Source organism: Monocercomonoides exilis (genome assembly GCF_001643675.1).
Source record: "Monocercomonoides exilis strain PA203 chromosome Unknown scaffold1-2713096, whole genome shotgun sequence".
NCBI classification, from domain to species: Eukaryota; Preaxostyla; order Oxymonadida; family Polymastigidae; genus Monocercomonoides; species Monocercomonoides exilis.
Genome location: NW_027150546.1, coordinates 332,529 through 346,880, shown reverse-complemented (window position 1 = coordinate 346,880; position 14,352 = coordinate 332,529). Strand labels below are relative to the sequence as shown.

The window sequence follows — 14,352 nt, the reverse complement described above, 5'->3', positions numbered from 1 at the left end:
TTGAAATCATAACTTTTTTCGTGGTGTTGATTATTACGAAAATTCATTGATATTTTCCAAACAAAAAGATTGAAATAGAAAATGTTTTTCAATTGATTCAAAAGTTAATGGAAAATGAAAAAGAAGATCAGAAATGTGTTGAATTGGAGTCGTAACTTTTGTGTGTCCATTAACAAAAATCAAAAACAAAATTATCAATCCGAAAATTTTGTTTGAAAAAATATGATTTCAAAAATAATCACCCATATATATATTCAAATTTTATTGCAAGACAAAGAGAGAAGAGAGAGCTGCGCTTTGCCACGAGACCAAGAGAGGAGAGAGAAACCGCGTTCAATACCGAAACTATGAGAAGAGATAGAGCGGAGAACCGTGCTTCGCAGCGAGATGATAATAGAGAAAGAAAGTTCAGAAAATCGATAAGCTTTTACAAAGGAAATATGGGTGATTTTTTTTGACATCATAAAAAAAGATCAAAAAATGAAATATTAAATATAATTGTGGAACTTAAGATCATCTTATAAATATCGATTTTTTAAAAGAACATAGCTTAAATAATCACAACATTGTTTGTTTTGTTCATAAAAATATAAAAAACATACCTGTTTATGTTTTCAGCGAAAAATGTATTAACTGATCAAGGAAAAAAAATGTGAATAATAAAAAATTAAGCTGTGAAAAATAAATATCAAATTTCTCAACTTGCCAAACTATCCTAATAAATAAAGAACACTTTGAAAAAATTTATTGAAACAGTTTGCTTAAAAGATTGTTTCAATAAACAGATTAAATAACTTTAAAATTATGTAAGAAGTTGGTTTTTTTCACTTTATTTTTTTCTTCAACTGAAATATCATAAAAAAAGATCAGTCCTTTCTTTTCGATTCAGTTGCTTCATCAAACGTTGAATAAAATACGAGAAAATCAATAATCGATGAATAAAAATGATTCGAACAAGTATTTTCTCTCTTTATTCTTTTCATCACTTGTTCTTTCCGCTTCCTTTTCCATCCTCTCCACATCTTCGTTCCATTTCAACTCTGTTTCTTAAACATTCTCCTTTTGAAAATGTCTCAGAAGTGGCTTGATTCCTCTCCAGCACTTTCTGTGTCATTCTTCTCGTTATATTCCTCGATAACTCCAATTGCTTGTTAATCTCCTCTTGAAACAGATTTGCCTTCATATTAAGTTCATTGTCTGCTGTGTGAGTTATGAGGCGAGCAAAGGAGGAGGAGGAGGAGGAGGAAGAGGAGGAGGAAGAGGAGGAGGAAGAGGAGGAGGAAGAGGAGGAGGAAGAGGAGGAGGAAGAGGAGGAGGAAGAGGAGGAGGAAGAGGAGGAAGAGAAGGATGAAGCGAACAAAGATGAAATGGAAGAAGAAAGCTGAGAATCATTTGATTGTGTGGCAGATGAAGAATGCAAGTGGGAAGAAGGCTGTGATGTGGTGGAGGAATTCAAATGAGAAGAAGGAGAGAAAGAAGAAGGAGAGAAAGAAGAAGTGTGAAATGATGAAGTGAATGAAGTTGATGTGTTTGCAGATGGAAATGTTGAGAAAGTGATCGTGTTCGTTAATGTGCTGCTAAATCCTTCTTCGATTTTTGATTTCAGGCAGAAAATCAAAGCAAAAAGTGGTCAGAATCGTTACAGGCTTATTCTTCTCTTTTGTTGTTTTCTTCTTCTCTTTTGCTCCTCTTTCTTTCTGAGCCTTTCTAATATCTTTGACAAATCCTTCTTCTTCTTCTTCTTCTTCATCTTTCTCATTATCGATGTATTTATCTGTCAGACACAACGATTCCTTTTCATCTTTATCACTCACAAACTCATTTGCATTCCTCTTCTCATCCTTCTTCTCTCCCTTCCCCTCCTTCTCACCGCCAACCCGAATCCCCTGGCTAGCCGCATACACTGCATAGTTCAAAGGGATGCTCTGTGGCTCAAACACATCCCTCGTCGCTGACACGCTGCTGCTTGCAAACACGCCTGCATTGCTTAATCTGCTCTTCCAGAGAATCGCAAGAGGGATCTTCACAGTCACAAGAGGTGGCAGCGAGAAGGAAGAAATAGAAGAAGGAGAAGAAATTGAAGGAGATGAATGTCTGAGAATCTTCGGCGGGGATCCAACAAAAATAGAAGTGGCATATAATTGGGAGTGTGACAAGGGAGAAAAAGGAGGAGAAGCAAATGTCGAAGAAGCCGTAATGTTTTGAGTGTGCAGCTGGGAAGAGGAGAGTGTGCTGTCGAACGAGTGAAATGTCTGCTGCTGATAATCTTCATCATCACCTCCTCCTTCTCTTCCCCTTCTCCTTTCTGTTACTGCCTGTGGAAGTCTTGTGTCGAATGCATCAATTTGCGATGTGCAAAACTCGCCATTCTCCTTCGTCTTCGTCTTCGCCTTTGCCTCTTCCATTTGAACTCGCACTCCTCTCTCTATTCGTTTCTTAATGGTGTGATAAAGTGAGCTGATGAACGCAATGTGTCTTGAAGCTCCTTCCCTCTTCCACTGCCATTTCTCATTCGATGCCCATTCGCCTCATTCACCCTGTTTAGCACAGCCGGAGCGAGGAAGCCGTACGAAGTGCCGAGGCAGAGCGGAATGCGCCTCTGGGGAAGAGGAAAACAGTTCAAACACACACCCAGCGAAGCTGCAGAATGCATTGATAGCGATGATGATGATGAGAATAATGAAAAAGGAGGAGGATGGGAAGAAGAATTCGAAGAAGAAGAAGAAGAAGAGGGAGAGGAACATGACGATCTGTTTGAAGACAGAGGAATCTGCGGGATCTGGACAGAGTCAGATATTCCATCTCTGGCAGCTGAAAGAGAAGTGTCTGTCTTGTCTTGTCCAGCCAATGAGCTGCCCATGCAATCAGAGCGAGGCTGTGCAGATGGGAAGGGAGGAGAGCATGCTGCATAAGGGAGTGATAACTTAGTAGGAATTTGTGCTGGAAAGCGGGGATAATTGGCTGTTTGTGTTTCCTGCTGCTTCCCCAGCGACTCAATAAACCGCCTCTCTCGCTCTGCAATGGGGATTGCTGGAGCCTCTGATCCGATCGGTTGCAAAGAGGCTGATGACACAGCATGCCGAGCACCTGCAAGGCTGAAGAAGCCAGAAAGAACACGCCCAACAAATGATTGAAGCCTGTGTTGATGAAGTGAAAAGCATGTTGTTTACGAAGTACCGTAGAAATACAGAAAATAGCAACAGAAATAACAAACGAGTCAACAAAGATATCATTTTAAATAAAAAGGCAAAAGCACAAACCACTTCAATTTTTCTCTATCCACGGGGTAATTGTCATAAGCACCAAGAAATAGTTTGAAGCGTCCTTCCAATTCAGAGCAAAACGAAGGAGCGCATGTTTTCAAATTCATCTGGACAAAACAGTACAAACAGCAAGCGCACACATAAACACAAAATAATAGTCAAAATGGAAGTTCTTAAAAACTTTTTTTTAAAAAATAATCTCATCATACATGCAATAACTCCAATTGATGGCTCAGAAAACGAATGTTGTAATCCGAATAGCTCTCCAAAAAATGATTCGTGAGTGTCATCGAAACAGACTCGCAGATTCCAATAACTTGCATGAGCTGAGGAAGAAAGACAAGATAATCTGTAATTGGTTCGAATCAAACATTTCATAATCAATTTCACAAACTTTCGATTTTGCCTCCTCCGGCAGACGACGACCCCCCTAAAACTGTGGGAAATATCCCATTAATCTTCCATGTTCGGAGTCCTTCTTCTCTGCTGCTAAAACCCCCGCCACTTGTCACAAGCCAGGAAATATCATCCGAAATATCTTTCTTCGTCAACTCAAGCTTCGGCTCCACTTTCAAGTTTTGCTTCACTCGCAGATAATGAAGCTTTAAGCTCAGTGGAAAAATCTCTTTGAAAGGCTGTCCCGAATTTATGCACCAATAAATCCCTGAATCTCTTTCCCGCTCGTGGCTTCCTTCTTTCAAACGATGATCATATTTTCTACGCGGCTTTGGCATTGCGCATTATCTTCAAAATTCGTTAAAAGAATTTTTGATAAAAATATTGTTTTGCATTATATCCACCAAAAAGGGGAAAAAAGAAAAAAACATCATATGAGACATCAACAACAAGAAAACAAATGTATTCAGTTATAGGAATTGAAAACAAATAAAAGACTTACGTTTTCAGCAAATAACGGTCATTTCACGAAAGGGCTTATCTAAAAATTCTTTGGATACAAAAAAAGTGTGAAATATACATAAATAATGGTACTTAATATTATTTTGGTATTATCGTCTGACTGAACATTTTTTAATTAAGATATCTTTTTTTAACAAAGTGCAATGAAGTTATTTAAAAATATAAAACATTCAGAAACAAAAAGAAAAGAAAAAATTTTGTGACACTCTTTTTTAATAAATCTGAATTATAATAATTGAAAATTTTTATTGATAAAAAAGAATTCTTTTTCTAACTTATCGTTTCAACAACCGTCATAAAAATGAACAAAGCTAGAATAATCAAAAGGCATTTCATGCAAATTGAGACCAGATTACAGTTAAAAAAGTACTTTTGTTTTTGTAAAATCAAATTTCAGGTTCACTTCAACCAACACCAATTCAATACCCTCCTTCTCCCTTCACTCATCTCTTTCCATCCACTCATCCATCTTCAAACACACTCACAACCCCATCGATGGCGCTATCCTCCCCAACATCAACAGCCCTGCCACTTCTCTCTCTGCCTTCAATGTTTCTTTCCTCCACCAAACAATATCTTTATCAAATGCTGCAGAGGTGCATGTAGGAACTGAAACTGATAGAAAGAGACCAGGAAGACTGACTTCGTTAGATGAGAGCAGCCATAAATTTGAGTGGTGCGAATGGGATAATTCAAATAGCTGAAGTGCCTGGGGAGGTGCACTGATAGTTAACTGCACAAACGCAAATCTCACAATAGCATCTTGTTCTTTTCGCAATTGTTCAACTGGTGATCATGGAGGAGCATTATTTTGCAGATATTTGCAAAATGTCAATTTCGCAAAATCCAATTTCACAAGTTGTCAAGCGAAGCAGGGAGGAGCAATTAACATTGATGGAAGACAATCATCTTCTGTTTATTCGTTTTTAGACAACAGAGTGGAGAGCTGTTCAATAACAAACTGGTGCGGAACTGGTTGGCATTTTGGTCTCGGAAATGATTATACAAATTTTCAATTCTTGTTTTTTAAATACAAGTGCATCGCAAATGCTGGAAACGATTCAACTGGTGCTCTAACATTCAATTGGCCCCCACAAAACAATCCAACTTAGTTTTCAATCAGTGAGTGCCTATTCATCAATAATAAATTGACAAATTCAACAACACGTGGTGGAGCTGGAATTTTTACGGAAGTGTCATTTCCATTGATGAATGGAATAAAATTCATCACGTTCTGTTTCTTCGATGGAAATACAGCTGCAAATAGCAGAGGGAATGACGTGTTCTTCAGTGGCAATGCCATAACTCAGTCTCCATTCCAGCAATGCGGTTCAAAAACTCCAACAAAAAGAGTGTGGAATAATGGACAAGCTGATAATGCTGTGTATAATGACTGGCTTTCAATCATCAACCAGAACAAAATAGTTTCAAATGGTGGAAGTGATGCAGATGCATGTGGCAAAACACAGCAAAGCCCATGCGCTACAGTGGAGTATGTCCTCAACAGCTTCATTGCTCCCTTCGATGATGCCTCCCTCACCCTCCTCATCTCCACTTTCACTCCAGCTCAGACACTCATGTTTCGTGCTCCAAATACAAGAGTCACAGGAAATGGCACAATTGCCACCACCATCTCCTTCAGTGGTATTTTCCAACCACAACCACAATTCCCACAGTCGTTTTCGTTTTCTTCGCCTTAACCGATTTCATCTTTTCATGATTTTCTCTCCAATATGTTGTTCGACAACGAGGTTGAGTCAACATCAACCTGCATCCTGGAGCTCGCACGTTCCACGCGCATCTCCAACGAAATGACCATGTCACACAACTCGTTCTGCTGGCCATTTGCTCTGGTGATTGACTGTCAAATACGCTTCTCAGAGATCGTTAAAGAGATACTGAGTCTTGGGTCAAAACGAAGGGATGATAAGCAGAGACGTATAAATGGAAACATCCTTTTTCAGATTGCCATTTTGATCAGCCATTCTGTGGATAATAATTTGAAAGCACTCAGAATAGTGCAAGATTTGTTGGAAGATTCATTGGTTCTGTGTCCACATAAACAACATTGGCTGCATTTCCTGAACTGTTTTTGCCACAATACAATTGTTCTCGTTATTTTGTTCGTAAGCAATTTTTAAGCAAATATTTTATTTTTTTTAATTTCCATTTGAAAAGATTTCGGAAGCCAATGATAATAAATGTTTTCTATTTTTTTTGATCTGAATTTTTTGTTTTTTATTAAATTTTGAATTTTATTTCTGGTAATAAACAGTCCAATAAAGTTACTAACTTCAGAGCCTCATGAAAAGCATTCTCCATTCAAACATTCATGTAGAGGTGAACGATTCTACTGAGGATACACTGGAGATCCTGTAACTGGTGCTGGAGAAGGCAGAGCAGCTGAAGGTGAGAAGCTTTAAAGGCATGTGAGAGGATACAAGTGAAGAGAAGATGCACCAAATTTCTTCAGAAAGGTGGATGCGGAGTGAGGTTGAAGGTGAATAATGAAAAAGTACTGATGAGGAAAGTTGATGAAGAATATGAACAATTTTCTTCTTTTCTTTTTCTTCTCTTTTTAGGTGAGTATTTTTATTGGCACCAGTTTTTTTATTGGCACCAAAAATTATTTTCATTATCTTCATTTCATTAAAGCTCATAAATCTGTTTCATAACTTAAGAACAATAAACAAATAAAAATTAAGCTATACGTCAAATATTTGTTTAAAAAACTTTCTCAGAAAAACGATCTAATAATTATTAACTTTCATATTTCGATCAATATTTCGCTCGTATTTTCTTGACTGATTGCTGTTGCGAGTTTTTATCACGGAATTCACAAAAACAATTGTATTTTCCGTATTTGTTTCTTATTCGTTATATTTTGAACTATTTATTTAAGTGTATTTTTGCATTTCACCACTTTTGTTTAAACATGCAAAATCACGTGAATGTGTGTGTTTTATTAATTTACATGAAGTTGAAAATATATAAAAGGTGTATTTAGAACTAAGTTCTTGATATTTGATAATTGCCAATTTGTAATAACTTAAATAAATGCTATTCTTTAAAAAACATGATCCTTTGATTTCTTTTTAATTTTGAATTAAATTTTATTTTCAAAACATGTACAATATTCAATAAAGATTATTTTATCAATTTCTTTAGACATTTTTTTCCAAAACATACACATTCACGTGATTTTGCATGTTTAAACAAAAGTGGTGAAATGCAAAAATACACTTAAATAAATAGTTCAAAATATAACGAATAAGAAACAAATACGGAAAATACAATTGTTTTTGTGAATTCCGTGATAAAAACTCGCAACAGCAATCAGTCAAGAAAATACGAGCGAAATATTGATCGAAATATGAAAGTTAATAATTATTAGATCGTTTTTCTGAGAAAGTTTTTTAAACAAATATTTGACGTATAGCTTAATTTTTATTTGTTTATTGTTCTTAAGTTATGAAACAGATTTATGAGCTTTAATGAAATGAAGATAATGAAAATAATTTTTGGTGCCAATAAAAAAACTGGTGCCAATAAAAATACTCACCTACTACTTCAACTTCCTATGAGCTTTCTTTTTCATCTTCCGAACTACCATCTGATCCGCTCAATGAACTTCAGCTTTTTATTCTGCCAATGCTCAAGATTCTTTCTCTAAAGGATATTATTATTGTTTCATTTAGAAAAGTGGATTCGATTGCATACGGCATCACTCCTATAGCTTCTGAGACATCTGTAAATGCACTCTGAGCTGAAATGCATCTGAAGGAGAAGAATATACATCATATACAGAAAAGGAAAATGTTAAAAAAATGAAAGAAAGAAATACTTAAAGTGACAATGGAAACGAAGGAAAAAAAACAAGAATTAAAACAAGATATTTACAAAAGTGAAGATGTAAAGAAAAAGAATTATGCAAAGAAGGAAGAGGAAAAGAAAGAAGAAAAGAAAAAGCAGAATGCAGAAGCTAAAGGCAAAAAGCATATGAACGCGAAACAATAAATGGCTGTGTCTTTATCGATAAAAGAAACATTTTTGATGCTATGCACTGAATACTCACTTTCACTCGAAGTTGTTTTTTTTTCAACATTTTTTTTAGAATCATACATCGATATATCAATTGGAATTGTTGTTGTTAATCATAATCATTGATTAATCTCCTGAGAAATGGGTTCTTTGAATAAGCTGATAGGCAAATATCCGCTGCAAGTCATTCTTATTCATTTCAAAAGCTTAAAAGGTTCTTTATTTTCATTCTTAAGTATTTTTCTGCAATAGAAAAAACGAAATAATTGTTAAAATGAGTGTTATGTTGAAAGATATAATCATGAATAAAAGAAATAGAAATGTTAAAAAAACGTGGAGTATTCACAGAAAATGATTCCATTTGGATGAATTTGTGAGAAATCAATACAAAGAAGATGAATTGAAAAAGAGAAGCAATAATGAAGCAGTTGAAGAACATTTATCTAATATTATATCATTATGAATTTTGTCTTTACGGATTTATTATAACTATTAATAAATTCTCTTCGAAAATTTTCCAAATTATTTTTTTTGGATCATTTTGGTCTTTCATTGTTTTCTTCATCACAATCATGTCGAATCAGATAAATAGCAAATCTACTATTTCTGTTCATGCTTCAAAGTTGCTTGATTCCATGAAGAAAACTTGTGGTGAATCTCTGGAGCAAGTTTTGACGTATTTGTTTCTGCACCATAAAGAAGCAGAACCGTTTGTTAAAAATGTTAAAAAATCAATAAACGGTTTGCTCTTTCTTTTTAAATTTGTAAAGATTGACAAAATAATTGTTAATACTTTTTTTTGATTTGGAAAAAAAATTATGAAAATGCTTTTTTTTTTTATGTCAGAGTCATATGACGAACTTTTGCATGATTTATCGATCGTATACAACACTACACCTACTCATACACAGACAATGATGCTTCAAGCCTTGTCTCGTCATTCTTCTCCAAAGATTTTGTTATCTTACAATTACAACATAACACAAGGAAAAATAAACCATGCAAAGCAGACGTTACAGAAAAATCGAGGTGATATTATTACTCCTCAAAAACCTTCAACACCTTCATGCAAAAAAGGTTAAGTTTTATATAAAATTCATTATTTTCATAATTTTCATTATTTTTAAAAACTCATGTGAATTTTTTTAGGTCTTTCACAAAGCGAATGGATTAAAGGATACAGTTGGTTACTGGAACATTCTTCTCCTTCATCTTCAACATTTGGAAAATTAAAACAATCCAAAAAAAAGATAATGGATATCAGTTTATTTGAAGAACGAGAATGGGATGATATAATAATAACTGAAAAATCGCATCAAACCTTTCACAACAAATCCGCTATTAACAACATGGAAGAAACTTTAAATAATGTTTCTGCAGACAAAAGATTAAGATATAAAGAAATATCTGAAACAAAGGATAATTCCAAACCAAATTCTGTCAGACTCGGAAATCATAGACGCAACAGTGGGAAATTGAAAAGAAACACTTCAAAAACCAACAAAGCACAATTTCAGAAGAAAAGTTCAACAAATCCCAATTCTCTGTGCAAAAAGAGCGAATGCGATCCCAATTCGACTCAACCAATTGTTTATCCAAATTCGCCTTCAATAATTTCCATCAACACGTTTAAATCGATATAATCGCATGATAAACCAGAAACATCGATCGAGCTGAATAAATGTGAATTTATTCAAAGCCAGCAAACTTTCGGCGGGAAAGAGATATTTCTGTGCACTGATTTTACTGAAATGGGGAAAGTTTCGAAAGAATCGAGAAATGTTCCGCATTTCCTGTGCAATCCAACATTGATAAATACAACGGAAAAAATCCTTCATTCAATAAAACCAGGACAATTGGATAGAGTTGACTCTGTTGTATCCCCCTTGCTTTCAGAAAATATACAATGTTCAGGCATAGACCATTGCCCACAAGCAAATCATTGTGAAACAGAAACAGGAGAAAACCTGAGCAGCATTGAATTAAAAAGGAAAGGATTGGATAATCTTGATAACACATGCTTCTTGGCAAGTATCTTGCAATGCCTTGCGTCTGTTTCATTATTCAACAAGACACTTTTTTTTCATCAAGAAAAAGATTTCAGTTTATCAAGTCAATTTTTGAACATATTCAAAAAAATTTTTGATGCAACTACTAATCCGAAATCTTGGTCCCATCTATTAATTGATCAATTTGAAAGGGAAAACGGGTTGCAACATCGCCAACAACAATCTGCATTTGAAGCAAACCAATGGGTCCTGAACACATTTATCGATAAAAATTCATCAATCAAACACAAGTTTATGAATCGAATTGAATATCGCACAAAATGCCAACAATGCCATGGAGTTCACAAAACAGAAGCAAACCAACTATTCTTCCCTATTAATTCAAATGATGTTGTATCTTGATTGAATCAATTTTTCAGAACTGAAACATTGACGTTCAACAATAGAGTATATTGTGAAAACTGCAAGAGACACTGCCACTCAGAACGTCTTGCATCTATTGATCAATTTCCTGATTGTTTAATATTGAGTCATGAATGTGAAACAAAATCATTATGTCCTCCACCACTTCAATTTGCTGTTTATCAGAAAGAAGATGATAACGTCTTGGCTTTTTCAACTTGCAATATTTCCAGTTCTGACGAATATTTGAAAAAAAAATTATCTGAGAAGCAATTTCACTCAGCATATGTTTTTGTGGGACAAGTTTTGCACACCAAGCTTAATGATTCTCTTGGACATTTTGTCTCTGTAGCAAGAAATCCGAAAGCATTCAAATGTCCTTTCTGTTTATGCAACGACAAGAGTGTTCATCCTTTATGTTTTCAGAAATGAGATAGTTTTTGGCAATATTTGAATAACAAAAATTGTCTATTTTCACTGACATACTACGTCAAAATTGATGAACACAGTGATTTCTCATTTGTTAATGAAGGAATTGAAAAACACAAACGAATAAATCAAGATTTCACATGCCACACATTAAGCAAATCAGTTGTGAAGGGAATTGAACAAAGAACAATGAGCGAACAGTTTTCTTGTGCATTGAATAATAAAACACATGATGTCTCAAGTGAACTTAATGAATATCAGTCAAAATACAAGATTTTTTCACCGAATGAAAAAAGACTAATAGACAAACCAAAGACAAAACTTTGGGAGGATTTTGTGAGGGAAACGAATATCAAAATTTCCCTTTCATATTTCTATAAGCTTACGGTTCAGTTCAGCAGAGCCAAGCGTCGAAGTGATATGTGCGGATTATGCAATAAACTTGAGCAACTTCAGAGCAGAAAAGATCAACCAATGATAGGAAATAAATTCCATGAAGAAAAAGAAAAACTGATATCTCTTCTTGGACGTCATCGCGCTATTGCAGAAATGCAGCGCAAGCACTATTCCGATACACTTTCATCTTTGAAGGAAAATGAAGTTCTGTGTGTTTTTGACTTTAAGGAAAAATGGAGAATTCCACTTCGAAAAGATCAATTGCAACAAGAATTTTTCACATACAAACAACTTTCTCATTTCACAGTCATTTCATTTCAACGCACTAACTCGATCACCTACAAAAGAACCTACAACTTTCTTTCTCGCTGCCTCTCAAATGATTTTAGATTCGTTATTCAGTGTTTAACATCTGTTCTGAGTAGATCGTGTTATCGTAACACCAAAACATTCAAATTCTTTTGTGATGCAGGTCCACACAATCGAAATCGATATGAGCTGCACTTCATTTTATCCAACAAATCTTCCCTTTAAAAGAAAAAGAAATGCATTTTAAACTTTTTCTGCGAACATCATGGCAGGGACATCTGCGACAGCGAATTTGGTGTTCTTGTCAATGCAATTAAGTCCAATATTACAACGGAAAATATTGAATCATTAGAAGATATGATAGAATTTCTTAAAACGCATACAAACAAATCAACTGTATCATCTGAAGAATACCATCACCAGAAATCTTCGAATTTGAAAAATGGATCAATTGAAATTCACGAACGGTATTTTGAAGAATATATTCCGACTCAGCAAACAACTTGGCCATCTCTTTCGATTGCAAATATGAGAGACTATCTTTACTTCGAGAAAACAGGAGATATCATTTGTGGCTCAGCGGTAGGATTTCTTTCACAGCAGGCATTGATAAATTTGGAGGGGAAAGTGAAGAAGGAGAATATCGAAAAAATCGCAAGAATTCAAATAACATCAAAACCAGAATGTGAGTTTGTTCAACCTTTTTTGCCGCAACAATCTATTCAAAATCTTGAAAGAAGATCTTCACTTCTTAAAAGCTCAGATTTTTCTTTATCTTTTAACAATTCTTATTCATTTTTTAAAAAATAACTAAAAACAATGTGTGTTTTCATGCATGCTTAGCCAGTTTTCATAGGGAGAAAGCTGGACAAGACTTTGCGAATTTGATAGAATTGTTTTTAACTTTTCTATCCGGACCTGGATACGTTGCAATGTCTCCCAGGTGCATGGAAACATTATCCTTTAAGTGCATAAGTTATGCAAGCTCATCCATTATTCTTTCGAATATCATTGGACAAGACAACATGAAATAGACTTTTAAGTTAACTGCTTAACTGTCCGGACTTGGATATGTCGTGTTGCCTCCCAGGTGCATAATTAATTGTACGCTATATTCAATCATTAAATCTCATTTATTTTTTATTTTTTATTTTTTATTTTTTATTTTTTATTTTTTTATTTTTTTATTTTTTTATTTTTTATTTTTTATTTTTTATTTTTTATTTTAAAATTTTGAATTTAATTTTTTTGAGCTGAAAGAAGTGAGCATTTTCGATCAAAATTTTGATAAGAGCAATGGCACAGAACTTCTGAACAAATTTCACTTTTAATTTTGTGATTATTTTCGATTCTTTGTGATTTATTTGCATAATCTTCTTTTTACTTTAATTTTCGAATTCGTCAAACCTGATGGATTGGAATCTTTATTGCTGCTTCATAAATGAGTTTTCTTTTTTTGTTGAAGTGATGTTGGTTTTTTTAATTATTAATCGATATGTCATGGCTTTTTTTTTGTGATCTCCATTAGTTTGCATGTCTTGTTTTATTAGTTTTTTTAATCATCTTATTTATAAGAGTTGATTATGAAATTAAAACTTTGATTTATCGTTTTGTTTTTTCGTTGATTTATCGAATATTTATTGGTGGTGATTTTTTTACAGATTATTCGTTGGCTTTTTTGTTTGTTTTTTGAATAAGAGCTATCTTTTTCTGATTGTTTCCATTTATGTGTTTGTTCGCTTTTATTTCAAAATGAAAAATGGATTTCTATTTGTGAATATTGTTTTTCTTTGGACAGATTGAAGGTTGACAAAATAAAAAAAAAAGATTGCATAATTGCAATATAATTTTGTGAAAAGAAATTGATATTCAGAATGTGCAGTTTCAGTTCTTTTCTATCGAAATTTTCTGAAACATATCAAATGAAAAATACGAGTTCATTTGTGTGCAAAGGACTGATTATAAAAGTTGAACAGCTGCTTCATTTATAGGACTTTTCACAGTCTGTCGATGTTTGTGAGTGAATCTCTGAAAAGCATTTGTGAGTTTTTTTTAAATGAACATATTGGCAATGTCAACATTTCTTCGATTTTTTTGATCAATTATTCACCTATTTGAAACATCATCAGTATGTGATCAATAAAGACAAATCTTCGTTGTCTCATATCATCGATGATGATTGCGATTTCTCATGGGATAAAAAAACGATTCGAAAAATTCTCAATAAGCGATGAATGTTAATTGATGTTGTTCGAATAGCAAAGATGTTGTGCAAAAGAAATAAACAACACGTGAAAGGATTATCATCGTTAAAATCGAATGATTACCTTTTGAGTTCTTCAGAAGCAATAAGGTTTTTTAACAGTTAAAAACAAAAAGTTATTATTGTTAAAAAAAACTTGGAACAATAAGCAAACCCGAATATCTTGCTTTAACACGGATATAATTGAACTTTTTTCCGGTTAGTAATAAAATGATCATTTCTGCATGCTTTTTCTGTGCATGAATCACAAAGTTAATCATTCAAATCACTGAAATTGGTAATAGATATTCAGCATAATTTTTATCATTCTTTTTTAAAAACA

The 14,352-nt window shown here is 34.0% G+C and overlaps 3 protein-coding genes across 3 annotated transcripts; 2 read left to right on the top strand and 1 right to left on the bottom strand.

The window, feature by feature from the left end:
- Positions 1-1,068: 1,068 nt before the first annotated feature.
- On the top strand, positions 1,069-1,351 carry MONOS_11650 (uncharacterized protein; the record flags this gene model as incomplete). The annotated part of the gene is made up of 2 exons (XM_067864201.1): positions 1,069-1,107; positions 1,172-1,351. 2 exons carry the CDS (start codon positions 1,069-1,071, stop codon positions 1,349-1,351), a joined length of 219 nt encoding a protein of 72 aa, XP_067736155.1.
- Positions 1,352-1,577: 226 nt separating this feature from the next.
- On the bottom strand, positions 1,578-3,997 carry MONOS_11651 (uncharacterized protein; the record flags this gene model as incomplete). Its single annotated transcript, XM_067864202.1, has 5 exons — positions 1,578-2,435; positions 2,630-3,137; positions 3,261-3,370; positions 3,473-3,612; positions 3,658-3,997. The coding sequence occupies 5 exons, from the start codon at positions 3,995-3,997 to the stop codon at positions 1,578-1,580; spliced, it is 1,956 nt and encodes a 651-aa protein (XP_067736154.1).
- Positions 3,998-5,389: 1,392 nt separating this feature from the next.
- On the top strand, positions 5,390-5,881 carry MONOS_11652 (uncharacterized protein; the record flags this gene model as incomplete). Its single annotated transcript, XM_067864203.1, has 1 exon — positions 5,390-5,881. The coding sequence occupies one exon, from the start codon at positions 5,390-5,392 to the stop codon at positions 5,879-5,881; it is 492 nt and encodes a 163-aa protein (XP_067736153.1).
- Positions 5,882-14,352: the final 8,471 nt, after the last annotated feature.